This window comes from Opisthocomus hoazin, chromosome 10 (assembly GCF_030867145.1).
Source record: "Opisthocomus hoazin isolate bOpiHoa1 chromosome 10, bOpiHoa1.hap1, whole genome shotgun sequence".
In the NCBI taxonomy this organism is placed as follows: Eukaryota; Metazoa; Chordata; class Aves; order Opisthocomiformes; family Opisthocomidae; genus Opisthocomus; species Opisthocomus hoazin.
The window spans coordinates 20,554,677-20,568,356 of NC_134423.1; the positions used below are offsets into that span (position 1 = coordinate 20,554,677).

Below are 13,680 nucleotides of genomic sequence, written 5' to 3' on the forward strand. Positions count from 1 at the left end.
TACACAGAAAACAACCACATCCATCAGGGTGGTCAAGAGCAGGTTTCGCAACCATGAATCCAATGGGCACTCTCGGCAGCACAGAGAACTACGGGGGGATTCGGGGCAGTCTTTCACAGACGGGATGGCACAAGAGGGCAGCGAACGTCAAAATCGAAGGCGGTGAAATCGTGAAAGTATCCTGCTCCGAGTGAGACAGACAAGCAAGGCAGGTGGAGCACTGATTTCTCCTATCCACAGCCTCGACAAGGAGGGGAAGCAGCTGCTTTCCTTTCACAGGGCCATGACGTGACGGTTCCTGAAGGAGGATACGGGTTATTTGCAGCAGGCGGCAAGGCCGGAGCGCCGGTACGCCGCGCGGATAAACGGCCCTGCCTGCTGCGCGACAGCAGAACGCGGGGGGGAGCGCTCCGAGTGAGGCGTAGCGGCCCAGGCCCCACCGCGACAGGCCCCGCGCCGCCCCGCTGGGCCCCGGCTCCGCCCGCCGCCGGCCGTGCAGCCGCAATCGCGTCCCCCGGCAACGCTCCGCGCCCCGCGGGGTCCGCCCGCCGCTCAGCGGCACCGCCACCGCCGTGTCCCGCCGAGGCCCGCGGCGCCGGGCCGGGGGCGGAGGGGCCACGCCTCGCCGCACGGCAGGTAAACCCGCGGAAGGGGAGAACGGGGCGCCGCCGCCCTCCGCCTGCGCCCCACCGGCCTGTTCCCGCCGGCCAGCGGCAGGAAGCGCCGGGCGGCCTGGCAGCGGCGGGCTCCCCGCGCGGCGGCGGCGTTATGCTGGCCCAGCGCCTCAGGCGGCTCCTGCACCCCTGCGGGCGCAGTAAGGGAGGGGCTGGGGGGAGCACACGCTGTCCGGCCGCACTGCGGCCCTGCTCTGCCGCGGGCCCTCCCCGCGGGGGCCGCCCGGCCGCGGCCAGGAGCGGCTACGGGGCGCCGCGACCGACGCATCCCGCCCGACGCCGTGAAGGGCGGCAGGAACTAGCGCCGCGGGCGGGGGGGGGGACACCCTCCGTGAGGGCCCTGGGCAGTGAGCGGAGCCGGGCGAGGCCATTCTCACCGGCGAGGGGTGGCAAGGGTGCTACGCGCAGAGAGCGGCCGGGGGTGGAGGGATTTCCCCCCTCCCGTTTCCGCGCTGAGTGTGCCGTGCCGGTTTTCGCGGGCTTTTCACTCTCGCCGTGACAGGGGTCTTCTCTCGCCTTCCCGTTTCCGCTCAGCCATGCCCTCCTCCGAGGCCGTCCTCCAGCCCTCCCCCGTCAAGAGGCAGAAGGGCTCAGTGCCCGGAGAGCCCACCCCGCGGCTCCGCTTCGCTAAGCTGTCCGAGAACGCCTCCGCCCCGTCCAGGGGCTCTGCGCGGGCTGCGGGCTACGACCTGTACAGGTGAGAGGACCCCACTCCGGGCAGCGCCCGCGCTAAGGCCCTGCTGCCCTCGGGGAGAGGCGCTGCCGCCCCGCTCGGCGAGCCCCGGCGCTGGGCGGGCTCTCGTGGGACAGGTCCTCTTGCTGAGCAGAGCCCCCAGAGAAACTCGCCGGCCCCGCAGAAGAGGAGGCCGGAGCTGGCCTGTTGTCTGGCTCCCGAACTCCTCCGTCCCTCTCCCCTCAGTTGCAGAGAGCTGAGGTCCGGGCGTGCTGCAGCGCTGGCTTCGTGAGGGAACCATGCAGCCGGTGGCCAAGAGCCAGGCTCGGCGCATCAGCCCGAGTCCATGTGGGCACCAGCGTTGACTGGGTGCCTTCCTATCGAAACGCTAGCTCATGCGGGCCCTGCCTGCCAGCACCCACGCTGTTCTTCTTTCCCCTTGGCTGGCGGCTGCTGCCTGCCGAAGGAAGCGGTGGCGATTCGGTGATGCTCCTAGATGGAAACCATGGGGGTTGCTGTACAGACTTAGGTTTTGGTTTGCTTCAACTGATAATACTCGTTGTTCGAAGGTTTTCACTATGTTCAGGAATATCTGCAGCTAGGCTGTGGTTGTTTGCATAGTGCTTCTGTGATCAAATGCAATCGCTAGTTATATCCAAACTCCACTCCGACCTCCTCTAGCTTCCCTTTTTTAGCATTCCTTAGAATAACCGGCCTTTTTCTTCCTTCACCGATCTGACATCCTTCCTGCTGAAGCTTTGCTTCACTGCACTTAATGCTTCCTTTGTATTTGTTGTTTGTCTTACCAGGTCTGTTTTTTTTTCTTGTTCCAGTGGTTCACTGTACACCTGAAAAAAAGTCTGTTTCATAAAAAACCTTTCAGTGCTCCTGTCCTGGTTTCAGCTGGGATAGAGTTAATTTTCCTCCCAGTAGCTGCTGTGTTTTGGATTTAGTAGGAGAAGAATGTTGATAACACTGATGTTTTCAGTTGTTGCTATAAAGCAAGGACTTTTTCCAGTTTCTTATATTCAGCCAATGTAGCTATGCAGGAGCTGGGAGAGAGCATAGCCAGACAGGCAGCAAAACTGACCAGTGGCAATATTCCATACCATAGGTGTCATACTCGGTTTATGAATGAGGGTTGGCTCCGGGGAGAAAGCTCTTGGGGGCTTTTCAGTTTTCTGGGAATTCGGCCTTTTTTGGGAATTTCATGATACTTGCAAAAATCCAGAGGGTCCATGATCTCTGCTCGGGGACTGGCTACAGATTGGTCATCGGGTGGTGATAAGAGTTGTATACAGTTTGTTTTGCATGTTGATTATTACCAATATTCTTATCTACTTTGTTGTTGTATTAAACTGTCTTTATCTCAACCCACCAGTTTCCTTTTTGTCCATTTCTCCTCCCCATCCTGCTGGGGGAGGAAAGGGGAGGGGTGAGCGAGTGGCTGTCTAGTGGGTAGTTGCCAGCTGCCAAGTTAAACTACGACAGCTTCCCAGTGTTTAAAAATCAGGTCTTTGTCAAGGCCAAGATGTGCTTGCCTTAAACAAGTAGAACAGTCTCACTGTTGTATTGTCACCACTGCATTTCATTAAGCCTTCAGCTGAGTAGCTTCAGAAAGTTATTAAAATCTCTCTAGTTTGCAGTTCCCAAAAGAATCATGTAAATTGTGAGCTTCTGACCTGCTCAGAAAAAAAAAGTTGCCTAAAATTTAACTTAACAGATTATTATTTTTGAGTACAACTAGTTCATCTGCTGTAGAAAGCTTAATCAGAAGAGTGTATTATCCTTAAAGTTTATGCTTTTGGATAAAAATTGCCCATTCGCTTAATGGTTAATTTTAACTTGTATTTTTTGTCTATCTTACGAGTTAAAAAACACTTAAAACTAGCAATCTTAAGACTATGCTGTTCAAATGACACTACTGAAATATTAAGCTAGCACCATCAAAATGGGAATATCTTGTGTTTTAGGATCTGAGTTAGATTTTGCAAAACTGTAAATATTTCTTGTATAAATTCCATGGTGTAAATGGCCAGCAGGAATAATTCTGGATAATTTTGTACGTTAAGTTATAGAGAAGAAAATTTTCAAAATATATAAACTGGTGTTTCTTTCTTTAATGTAGTGCCTATGACTGTGTGATACCACCCATGGAAAAGGCTGTAGTGAAAACAGACATTCAAATTGCACTTCCTTCTGGATGCTACGGCCGAGTAGGTAAGTAAACAGGCTAAAAAAGGCTGCAGAGTCATTATGGAACAGGTTTAATGTGATCTTCACATTTAAGTTCTGCCTAAAGCTTTCCGAATTAGTCTACACAAAAAAAGAGGTGTCACATGGCTATGTGATTTATTAAACCTTGTAATAGATGTTTCTTGTCAAATACATTTGAGGCTTGGTGTATGTCAAATGACAAAAAGATGATTAACAAAAAATTTCATAATCTACATACAACTTTATAGGCTATGCAACAGTTCATTATCTCTCTGCAGTTTCAGAATTTGAATCGCAAAGACAAATAGGTAATGGATATACAGAAAATACACCACTGCATGTTTAAAAATTAACCCTGAAGTAAGAGTACTAGCGTAGTAGAATTTGACTACTTTTTGTGACAGAATACTTGAGAGAACCTGTACAACATATTTTGTTACGTTTTGTGCTTTCTTTTTCTGAATTATGTATAAATTCTTAAAAAAAAAAAAAAAAAAAAGCTACTCCAATGGAAGAGGGAGATCAGTTTGCCTTTTCACCTAAAAGGAGAATGCATGTGCATTTCTCTTATCCTAGGCAAAGAAAATTTTGGAGAGCGCAATGTTTTAGCACTTCAAAGTAGGCTAAGGTAAGTGGAAAAAAAAAACAACCCTGCACATCATTTTATTTAGTGTGTATAATATTTCTTAGTAAATTGCTTGCCAAATAGTATTTTCCATCATAACTTTAAATGGATTGACCTAACAGTCTTTTGAGATTATTCCAAATCAGTGGTAGCTGCCGGAAACAAACCAGGATTAGATAGTCATTGTCTGCTCCAGCCACCTTCCTTGGAGAAACCTACTCTGCAATTGGTGGTCTAAACAAAGATATGCCTGTATCACTTAAAGATTGCAATTTTATTATAGCCTGTAGCAGCTGTTATTTTGTTTAATATATACATTAACACTTACAGTAGTTCCTGTAAAATCATGTTTATTTTAGAAAGACTGTGGAAACAGTTCTTGCTGCCATGGCTATGTGAAAATACACTATCTAACCTATAAACATTGTGTAAGAGTTTTAAAAAAATACATTATTATACTTACAAAAAATTTCTTGTTTTCTAGCACCACGTTCTGGTTTAGCTGCAAAGCACTTCATAGATGTTGGTGGTAAGATTTTTGCTCTTTTTACTAAGACTTTGTAAGTCTTGATTGCAGAAGTGCCTGAATTTCACATTGTAATATGTGTAAATAGATAATGCTAGCTTCATTGGTAGTCTGACAAAAGGACATAACTGGGTAATACCTCAGAGAGCCAATGTGTCATAATTATTTTAAAACCTGCAGAATTATAAAAATATTACCAATTTTTTAAAATGATACCTGCATCCTACATTTGTAGGCAGTGCCTGGCATAAAGTTATTTTTTGGTTTAGGCTTTAAAGATGACTTTTTACATTCTGCTTTCTTCATTTTGACTAAACATCTACGTGTGGTTCTTTTCAGTCTAGTGTAAAATCTGAATGAATTAAATCAATAACACACTCTTTTGTGCCGAGAATATATAGTAATGGTACTCAAAAGGAATGACAGAAAGCACTGGAATATGCCATTACTATGGGTGGAATTGATTATTAGGATGAAAACAACTTTAGTTTACTCTTACCGATGAAAGTGCAACAAGTCATGTAAAGCAAATGAAACTTGAAAAGTCTTGAAACAGAAATAAAACTAAAATCCCACTTTTTACAAGTCTTTACTGTTTCTTTTTGTTGTTGTTTAGTACTAGTAATATATTTGTTTTGAACCACAGGGTGGTTTTTTAAATATTTTGAGCTTTTCTTTAATCTTGATTAGAAATTCACAGATATCTTATAAAAAACAATTATTATAGTTATATCTATAATCAGAAGCCTTCATGACAGCCTCACTGTCCTTTTGCTGTATCCCTGTAACTGCAACATGAAGTAAATTATGTTGGAAGTTCAACTGCAGTTTTGCAGTGGGGCTGATCAGAGCACAGCTGGAATTCTCTTAAGTATCGTATTATTAAATGGCATCTACATTGCACAGAAGTCCTCACCACTAAAATTATTGTGGAGTTATTCTGAACACAGCTGTAACCACAGCAATTTAACTAGCACTAGACATGTATTATGTTGTTCTTATTCTAGAATGATACAGTTGTAAGTTAAATAAAATGTTTTCTGCCTCCTAAAACCCTAAGCAATTGTTTTTTTCTGGCAATAGATTGTAGTAAATGAACAAAAACCTAAATTTCTGATGTAATGACATAAAGAAGATGCATCTAATAGGTATCTTCAAAAGTGCTGGGTGGCTAAGAGAGCACAGTTTTTGCAGGCATGTTATGATTTGAGTCATAATGAAGTTGACAAGAAAAGTGTGCTGAAAAGTTGAGACCTTTTAATCTTTTATCTCTTCTAGGTTTTGGGGTTTTTTGTTGGTGGTGTTTTGTTTTTTGTTTGGGTCCTTGTCCCCCCTTCCCCCCTGCAGTGATAAACAAGAGAGACTACTTAGAACAGCGGTACTCAGCCTTTACTTGCTTATAGGCTTGGCTCTAGAGGTGAGGAAGGGCGACTCAAGAATCCTTCTCTTTCTCATGCCAAGCCAGCCAAAAACCAAAGCAATTCTGAATATAGAATCGGAGAATAGTTTGGGTTGGAAGGGACCTTTAAAGATCATGTAGTCCAACCCCCCTACAATGAGCAGGGCCATCTTTAGCTAGACCAGGCTGCTCAGAGCCCCGCCTAACCTGACCTTGAATGTTTCCAGGGATAGAGGATCGATCACCTCTCTGGGCAACCTGTGCCAGTGTTTCACCAGTCTCGCTGTAAAAAATTTCTTCCTTCTATCCAGTCTAAATCTACCCTCTTTTAGTTTAAAACCCTTACCCCTTGTCCTGTTCCAACAGGCCTTGCTAAAAGTTTGTCCCCATCTTTCTTACAGGCCCCCTTTCAATACTGAAAGGCTGCAATAAGGTCTCCCCAGAGCCTTTACTTCTCCAGGCTGAACAGGCCCAACTCTCTCAGCCTTTCCTCATAGGAGAGATGTTCCAGCCCTCTCATCATTTTTGTGGCCTCCTCTGGACCTGCTCCCAACAGGTCCATGTCTTTCCTGTGCTGGCAGTTCCCAGTATAATTTAGAGCTACTGCAGAACTACTTCATTCTGTCTGCTTTATGACATATCAAAGTCTGACTGTGCCTGTGCTACAGTTCTGATATCAGAGGTTAAAAGGGAGCATCTGTGCCAGCTTTGTGTCATTCAGGCTTTGTCTTAAATAAGAATTGATTCTTGCATGTCTGCTACACGAAGGTTTTTTAAGTGTTGCTGGGTAACATACAAAAGAGCACTAAGATGGGAATCAAAGATTCTCCACACCCCCTATGACTCTCTGTAGTATACACGGTCTACTATAGTGTGGTTTTTTAAAGCAACACTTCTAAAACCATTTTTTGTTCCTATGAAAAAATACATATGCTCTGTAACGGTCTTTTCAATCTGAAAGTTAAACTAGGAAATAGCAGAAGGCAACCAGAAGTACTTAGCAGGATGACCTATGTTCAGATTTTAAAAAAATCTGACAGTTGACAAACCATGAGTAAAAACATCACTGACAGTTACTAGAGGACTTCTTATTAAAAAAAAAAATAAAATTGTTACATAATTTTAATTTGTGCTGCAGAAACACTTTTGTCACAATGAGGGGATTATCCATGTAAGTAAAAATACATTGCCAGAAGTCCTAAGGGTCGGGGAGAAAAATTGGGATCATGCAAGAATATGTTCAGAATTCACATCTGTTAGGTGTGGATGCTTTCCCAACAAGTGACGTGCCAAACTTCTGACAGAATGTTAGACTGCCAATTCCAATGCATGATTTTTCCAAAAATGACTTAGATGATTTCCACCCAATACACATAATTCAGACAAGTGCCTTAGTCCTCAGCAACTTATATAATTGTTGCAACTTGCTGTTCCAGAATAACAGAACGCCAAGGATGTTAACGTGTTTTGCCACTACGCCCACTTCCATAGAGCAAGTTTGTGACCCTATACAGAAAGAAAAATGATCAGGTCTTCCTGGATCATATTTTCCTGTATCTTCCAAAGATTGTATATTCTTAGAAACAAACAGAGTAACTTGAACTCAAAATCCACACAGTGGTTGAACTCAGTAAGACTATGTCAGTGGAGGTATAATACACTCAAAGAGAAAATGATTGGCAGGGAATTCATTTCACAATCTTTATCCAGCTGTGCATTTAATGGAATTTGAAATTTTCATGCTTTGACAGTGTTTCAGTCACTCAACGCAGCATTACACTAATCGTTTTGGCCACAAAATGAATTTTTAAATGTTATTTTCTCAATACATAACTTCAACTCTTATTGCAAGTTCTGTTTGTATGAGATATGCTTTTAAGGAAGAAGCCTCCTCTCTGCATCCTCTGGAAAGCTTTCATCCTCAGAAGTGTGCAGGAGGTGCAGTTCTTGCCTGCTAGAAAACACATCTGATACAATATGTAGAACCATTACAAGGTGTTTACTTTATAGCTAAGCTTAGAAAATTAGTCATTTAGGGAGAGGGATTTTTTCCCTGCTAGTGAATAATACGAGTGTTGCTGACTTCAGTGCAGACACATAAATCTTCATCAGTCTTTTCCATCTTTATTTATCAGACAGTTCTCAAATCCTAGAGAGCTAGTCTCTAGCAGTAGTCAAATAGGTGGTCAAAAGAATTTAGTATCTGTTCATAGAAGTATCTGTTCAGATGACAGCCTTCTCAACAAATACTCGTAAAATAAATTTTAGTGTCTATACATAAAGCTGAGATTGTGTTAATGCCATTGTTTAAAGGTCTGGGAAGCATCTGACTGTATGTGTTATAATGCATCTACACTGATTTACAACACTCATTTTTTTGGGGGGGGGAGGAAGGTTTGAGGTTCATGAAGGAGCAGAAGTACTAATGTGCCATTAAGCTCCAGTAACTCCAATACAAGCTAAGTTTTAGATACTCTCTCCCCTCCTCTATCTCAGATAATAGGAGCAACATCTGGTAGATCAAAAAGCTGCATTAGCAGTTAAATACTAACCAATACATCAAGTGCAATTTTTGTCATTATGTAGAAATAAACTTGCTTTCTGTCAGAGACACAAAGGCAGGGAAGTTAATTTAGAATGACTTTAGGTAGCCTTTAAGATAATTCTAGCAAAAATGTGGCATGCAAGAAACTCTGGCATATATAAATCTAACCATACTACTTTAAGTGGTACATTTTATACATATAAAAGCATGGTCTCCATTTAAATAGAACTAGTAATCTGCAGTAGTCAGTTTTGAGTATAATAGAGCAGAATACTGTGTTACAACAGAAGTAAAACTAGCCCTCGTTATGGTTAATTAGAAAATCCATTATCAATCTCTAATACATAGCAATATCTATCCCAGCATATGGTCTAGAAAAACGTTGTCTCAGCTGTACAGAAACACTTGAGAATGGTTTGTCAAATTAAGAATTTATCCAAAGAGCTAATGATCTTTTTATATGCATTTATGAGCATATGTACGTAATTTTATGTGTTCTGGCTTTCAGCTCTCCAGCTGATTGACTAATGTGAACAAGTACACCAAATTAATGGACAGCTGACTGCAGAACTCGAGTGATGTTGAAGTTATTTGTGCTGCTGTTACAAGTTTGTTGAATCTCTCTTTGTAATGCATCTGTGTAGCATGGACTCAGTGTCCACTATTGTATAAAACAAAAATTATCTGTGTAGCACTCTAGCTAATGCTTTGTGTCCCCCCTGGTTTAGCAATTATGTAAGGGCTCTAGATTATCTGATATTTTAAAAAGCAGGAAGGACTAATACTTTGCTAGAAGGTGGCAAAATTTTATTCTTAATATTTTAAGTATTGAATTGCAACATTGAACTGTGGTAGAAATTGCGCAAGAAAGCTCTGTGATCACCAATAGAAGGGATGTACTGTGATTTTTCAATTTAACTGATGCGTAATTGACTTTCTGAAAGCTGGTTTAACCTAAACCAAATAAACAGTACAGGACCTGTGCACATAGCTTCAGTGCATCAAGCTCACTGAATCAACTGAACTGAATGCTGCATTCAAGATTTTTTTTTAATAATTTTTTTTCATGCCCAGAAACCCCTGGGTTTTTTTCACTGTTACTTTTGACAGTGCTCTGTAATTAGGGTCCCTTTAAGCAATTGCATGCAGTTAAATACCAGTGAGTTAACTTGAGAACTGCGTGTTTTTCTGATTTTTCAGAACTCAAGGGATACTCCCAGTTTTACTAGCGCCTTCATTATGAAGCTGTTCAGAAATATGATTGCATTAACCTGTAATATTACAAGGGAAAGAGAGCTGTATAAATACCTTTTTCACACTAGAACTAGTGCAGAGATTGTACAGTAACTATCGACCATATGTACTGCAATATTTTCACACAGCTAAAGAAACTAGGAAAAAAACCACTCAGTTTTCTATTCTTAAATGTGTATGTTGTGGTTCAACATTAAAACTTCAAGGTATAGTCATACTACAATTTCCGCTGGTGTTTATAATCTCTAAAGGTAGTACTTTGTATGTACAAGTCCGGGAATGTCTTGGAATGACATGTAGTTTTAGTATTTTAATTATTTCTGCAAGTATACTTCAAAATACATACTTTGGTCCACAAGGAAGCCCGAACTCCAGTTTTTCTGAAATATGCTTCCTGAATTGGAGAGAAAAACCCCAAAGAAGCCGAATAAGATTAAAATAATCTGTATTGGTAGATAATCTCCTGAACTATGTAGTTAATAAAGTCATCTAAAAATACAAGAGCAAGCTGGTTTTACAGTATTTACACTTAAATGTAGCTGAGTGACAATCAATTCCTTAAAGCTTTAGTTCTGTTACCGTTTGACGGAGCACTGGAACAGGCTGCCCAGGGAGGTTGTGGAGTCTCCTTCTCTGGAGACATTCAAGACCCGGCTGGACAAGGTCCTGTGCAGCCTGCTGTAGGTGACCCTGCTTTGGCAGGGGGTTGGACTAGATGACCCACAGAGGTCCCTTCCAACCCCGAACATTCTGTGATTGTGTGATACCCTGCGTGAGATACAGGATTTGGATCTGTGCAAATCCATAGCTCTCAAACAAAACGTTAAAGAGTTAAGAACAGATTTCTGCTTGACACTCAAAGAGCTGAAGTTAGCAGAACAAATGGAGCCTGAATTCGGTACAGCTGTCTTGATTTCAGATAGGGTATTACAACTAAAATTAGAAGTACAGCGGTAAAACACTTCTTGATATGTGATAGTGTTTTTCAGTTCTTTTTGCAAGATTGATTAGCATTTTTAGATAATTATTTTCATATATATTGTTTAATTGTGCATGAGTAGTATAAATGACATCAGTACGAGATACTGCAATCATCTACTAATCTAAACCTTATCTAATCTACTTGTCTAATATACGGACAACATTGATTAATTGGATATCCCTCTTATTCTTTTGACAGCTGGTGTTATTGATGAGGATTACAGGGGAAATGTTGGTGTAGTACTCTTCAACTTTGGCAAGGAGAGTTTTGAAGGTAAGTGTTAAGCTTGGCAGAGCCTATTTTCAGCCATCTAACTAGAAACGAGACACTAATTTTTCTTTAAAAGTCTATGAAGAGTTAGAATTAGCTGAGAACATTTTTCTTCTTTCAGTTAACAAAAACATGGAAATTTTACAATGTCCTGTCAAGGAAACACAAAAAGATTCCACTCCTAGCAAATTAGGCAGCATGCAAATAAAAATATACCCACCAAAAACCCAAACACACCCCGCCACCACAAAATGAAGAACAAAACCTACTTAGATAAGCTTTAGATTCATGAGATGTACTGAAGTGTAACTTGGTATTAGGTTTCTTTCTTGAAAAAAAAAAAAAAGATTTAGCTGAGCAGTATGAGAGAGAAAAAACTTATCCGGATCCCCAGAAACATGAGTAATAAAGATACAATTTTCCCTTCATCACACTGTCTTTCTGCAAACAGTTTTAAGCCTGGGGGCCCAGTTACAATGTTGCAAGTGTTTTTGCGGCCCTTTCTGCAACTTCATGGCATAAGCTTCTTAGGGAAGCTCTTATGAACCAGATTGGTACTAATCAGAAATTTTGTTTTCCTTTTATCAGTTTGGGTTTTTTCCCCCCCAGGAAACCAGTTCCTGGGTCAAGTTCACAAAAGGAGCCACATTATACATGCAGCTGTCTCTCCATCTCTGCAGTATTTATGCATAAGGACACTTAAGATGCCATACCATAGCAGCAGGAATGAGGGGAGATGCCTTGACCCGGTACCGATACTGAAACCTCACCTAAAAAGGGTTAAGCACAAGTTTATCTTAGCCTGTATTTTTTTTGGACTATTAACATCTGCTTAACGAAGTTTCAAATATGAGTTTACAGTTTAGTACATTCTGATACTCTTGAAAGGGGATTGTCTAAACTTTGTATTGATTGTTCACTTTTTTTGAAGGAACTAATAATATTTTAACTTCATTACAGTGAAAAAAGGGGATAGGATTGCCCAGCTCATCTGTGAACGCATTTGCTATCCTGAGCTAGAAGAAGTTCAAGTAGGTTGCCTAAAAGAAAATTCTTCTGCTGTTTTCAATAACTAATAGTTTAAGGTAGTTGTATATAGGCTGAAGTTTATGGTATAGGTAAATACTTTGCTTTAAAACTACTTTCAGTGTTAAAACTGCATAGTAGCATTGGTACCTGAATAAAAACCTTGATGCTTTGCATGCATTTACATGGATTTTTTTTTTTCTTTTAGTTGCAGAGTTAACAGGTACTTGATAAATACTTCAGTATATACTAGAAACAGTTGTCTCAATGTGGGATTTGTTTAAACTTGTACAAAAGGTATTCTAAAATGTCTCAAACTAATATTTGGTTTAGTTTCTCAGTTATAGCTATTGTTCCAAGTAAATGTGCCTTCCTCCATGATAGACAATGTGTTGTATAGAAACAAAACGCAAGTCCAGACACTAAACCAACTCATTATAATTGATGTCTTTCAGGCTCTAGATGACACAGAACGTGGCGAGGGTGGCTTTGGTTCTACTGGAAAGAACTGAAAATTGTTTGAATATACTTTCTTTTTTTTTGTTACACTGTTTCTAAATTTTCATTTGAATTAGAGGTGGGATTTTGGAGTACATTAAAAACCGAGTTTTATTCAGACTTCTCTGTTTCTGTCCTCCTGTCTGTTTTTACAGGAGTGAATTTATCTGCGTTATGTGGAAATGTGCATGACTGACTTGATTGGTTGAAGGATCATTTTGTTCTTTTTTGGATGTTTGGTCCTCAGTAATAAGAGCTTATTACTTTTGTGCTGATTATACTCGAATAAATTTAAAAATAACTTAAAGATTTTATTTTATTTAGGTACCTAAAGTGGCTGATTGTTCCCTTGCCAGTTTGTGTTAGTCTTTTGAAAGCTATCTTCCACGTAGCTCAGTATTTCATGCTGAGAGCCTATTTCATACAGAATTGGTGATAATACAGTATTGATATGACTTTCCCACTCTGATCCTTAAATCATAAAAAGGCAAAGATTGAATACTGCAGCTTCTACAACCTGTCAAAATACTTGTTTCTGTCCACAGCTAAAGTTCTGTCTTTGATCCTTAGCAGATTCTCTTCAAACAGCCATTTTTTTCAGCTCTCTTAATAGAGCAGCCAGTGTTTGAGCTAAATAAACACAACTCATCTGGAAATAACTTCTATAGAGTAAATAAATGCTATGAAGTATGCTGTTGAAATATTTGTTGATAAATTCATTAATAAGTTACTGCATGGAAGAAAGATTTTGAATTATTGAAGCAGTGCACGAATTATTTTTTTCGGTTCTATTTTGACCAGTTAATATAGAACTCTTTTGGCATCTGTCCCGAACCCAATTGTTTCTTTAAGTGTGGGAATCTGTTAAATGACTCAAAAGCTTTCAGGTGAAAGAACATGCACACAAGAGAAGGGACAAAAAGGGAAGAATCTTGAGCATTTTGCCACTTTACATAAAAGAACTATAAAAGGCTGTGAGGCTCTCAAACAT

The 13,680-nt window shown here is 41.1% G+C and overlaps 1 protein-coding gene across 3 annotated transcripts; it reads left to right on the forward strand.

Moving 5' to 3' along the window:
• Positions 1-516: 516 nt before the first annotated feature.
• Positions 517-13,390, forward strand: DUT (deoxyuridine triphosphatase). Of its 3 annotated transcripts, none has more exons than XM_075431821.1 (7): positions 517-636; positions 1,177-1,371; positions 3,476-3,567; positions 4,674-4,718; positions 11,094-11,168; positions 12,126-12,196; positions 12,647-13,390. In XM_075431821.1, the coding sequence occupies exons 2-7, from the start codon at positions 1,211-1,213 to the stop codon at positions 12,701-12,703; spliced, it is 501 nt and encodes a 166-aa protein (XP_075287936.1). In that variant the 5' UTR covers positions 517-636; positions 1,177-1,210; the 3' UTR covers positions 12,704-13,390. The 3 variants fall into 3 exon arrangements, with proteins under 3 accessions (XP_075287936.1, XP_075287937.1, XP_075287935.1); XM_075431822.1 differs by having other exon boundaries at positions 518-636; positions 1,209-1,371; XM_075431820.1 differs by lacking the exon at positions 517-636 and adding an exon at positions 731-814 and having other exon boundaries at positions 1,209-1,371.
• Positions 13,391-13,680: the final 290 nt, after the last annotated feature.

What these genes read in the sequence shown, in the direction of transcription:
- DUT (XM_075431820.1), top strand. Translation starts at nt 769, where the DNA reads ATGCTGGCCCAGCGCCTCAGGCGGCTCCTGCACCCCTGCGGGCGCA. An exon ending in GCACTTCATAGATGTTGGTG is followed by an intron (nt 4,719 to 11,093) that starts GTAAGATTTTTG and finishes TTCTTTTGACAG; the next exon opens with CTGGTGTTATTGATGAGGAT. An exon ending in TGGCAAGGAGAGTTTTGAAG is followed by an intron (nt 11,169 to 12,125) that starts GTAAGTGTTAAG and finishes ACTTCATTACAG; the next exon opens with TGAAAAAAGGGGATAGGATT.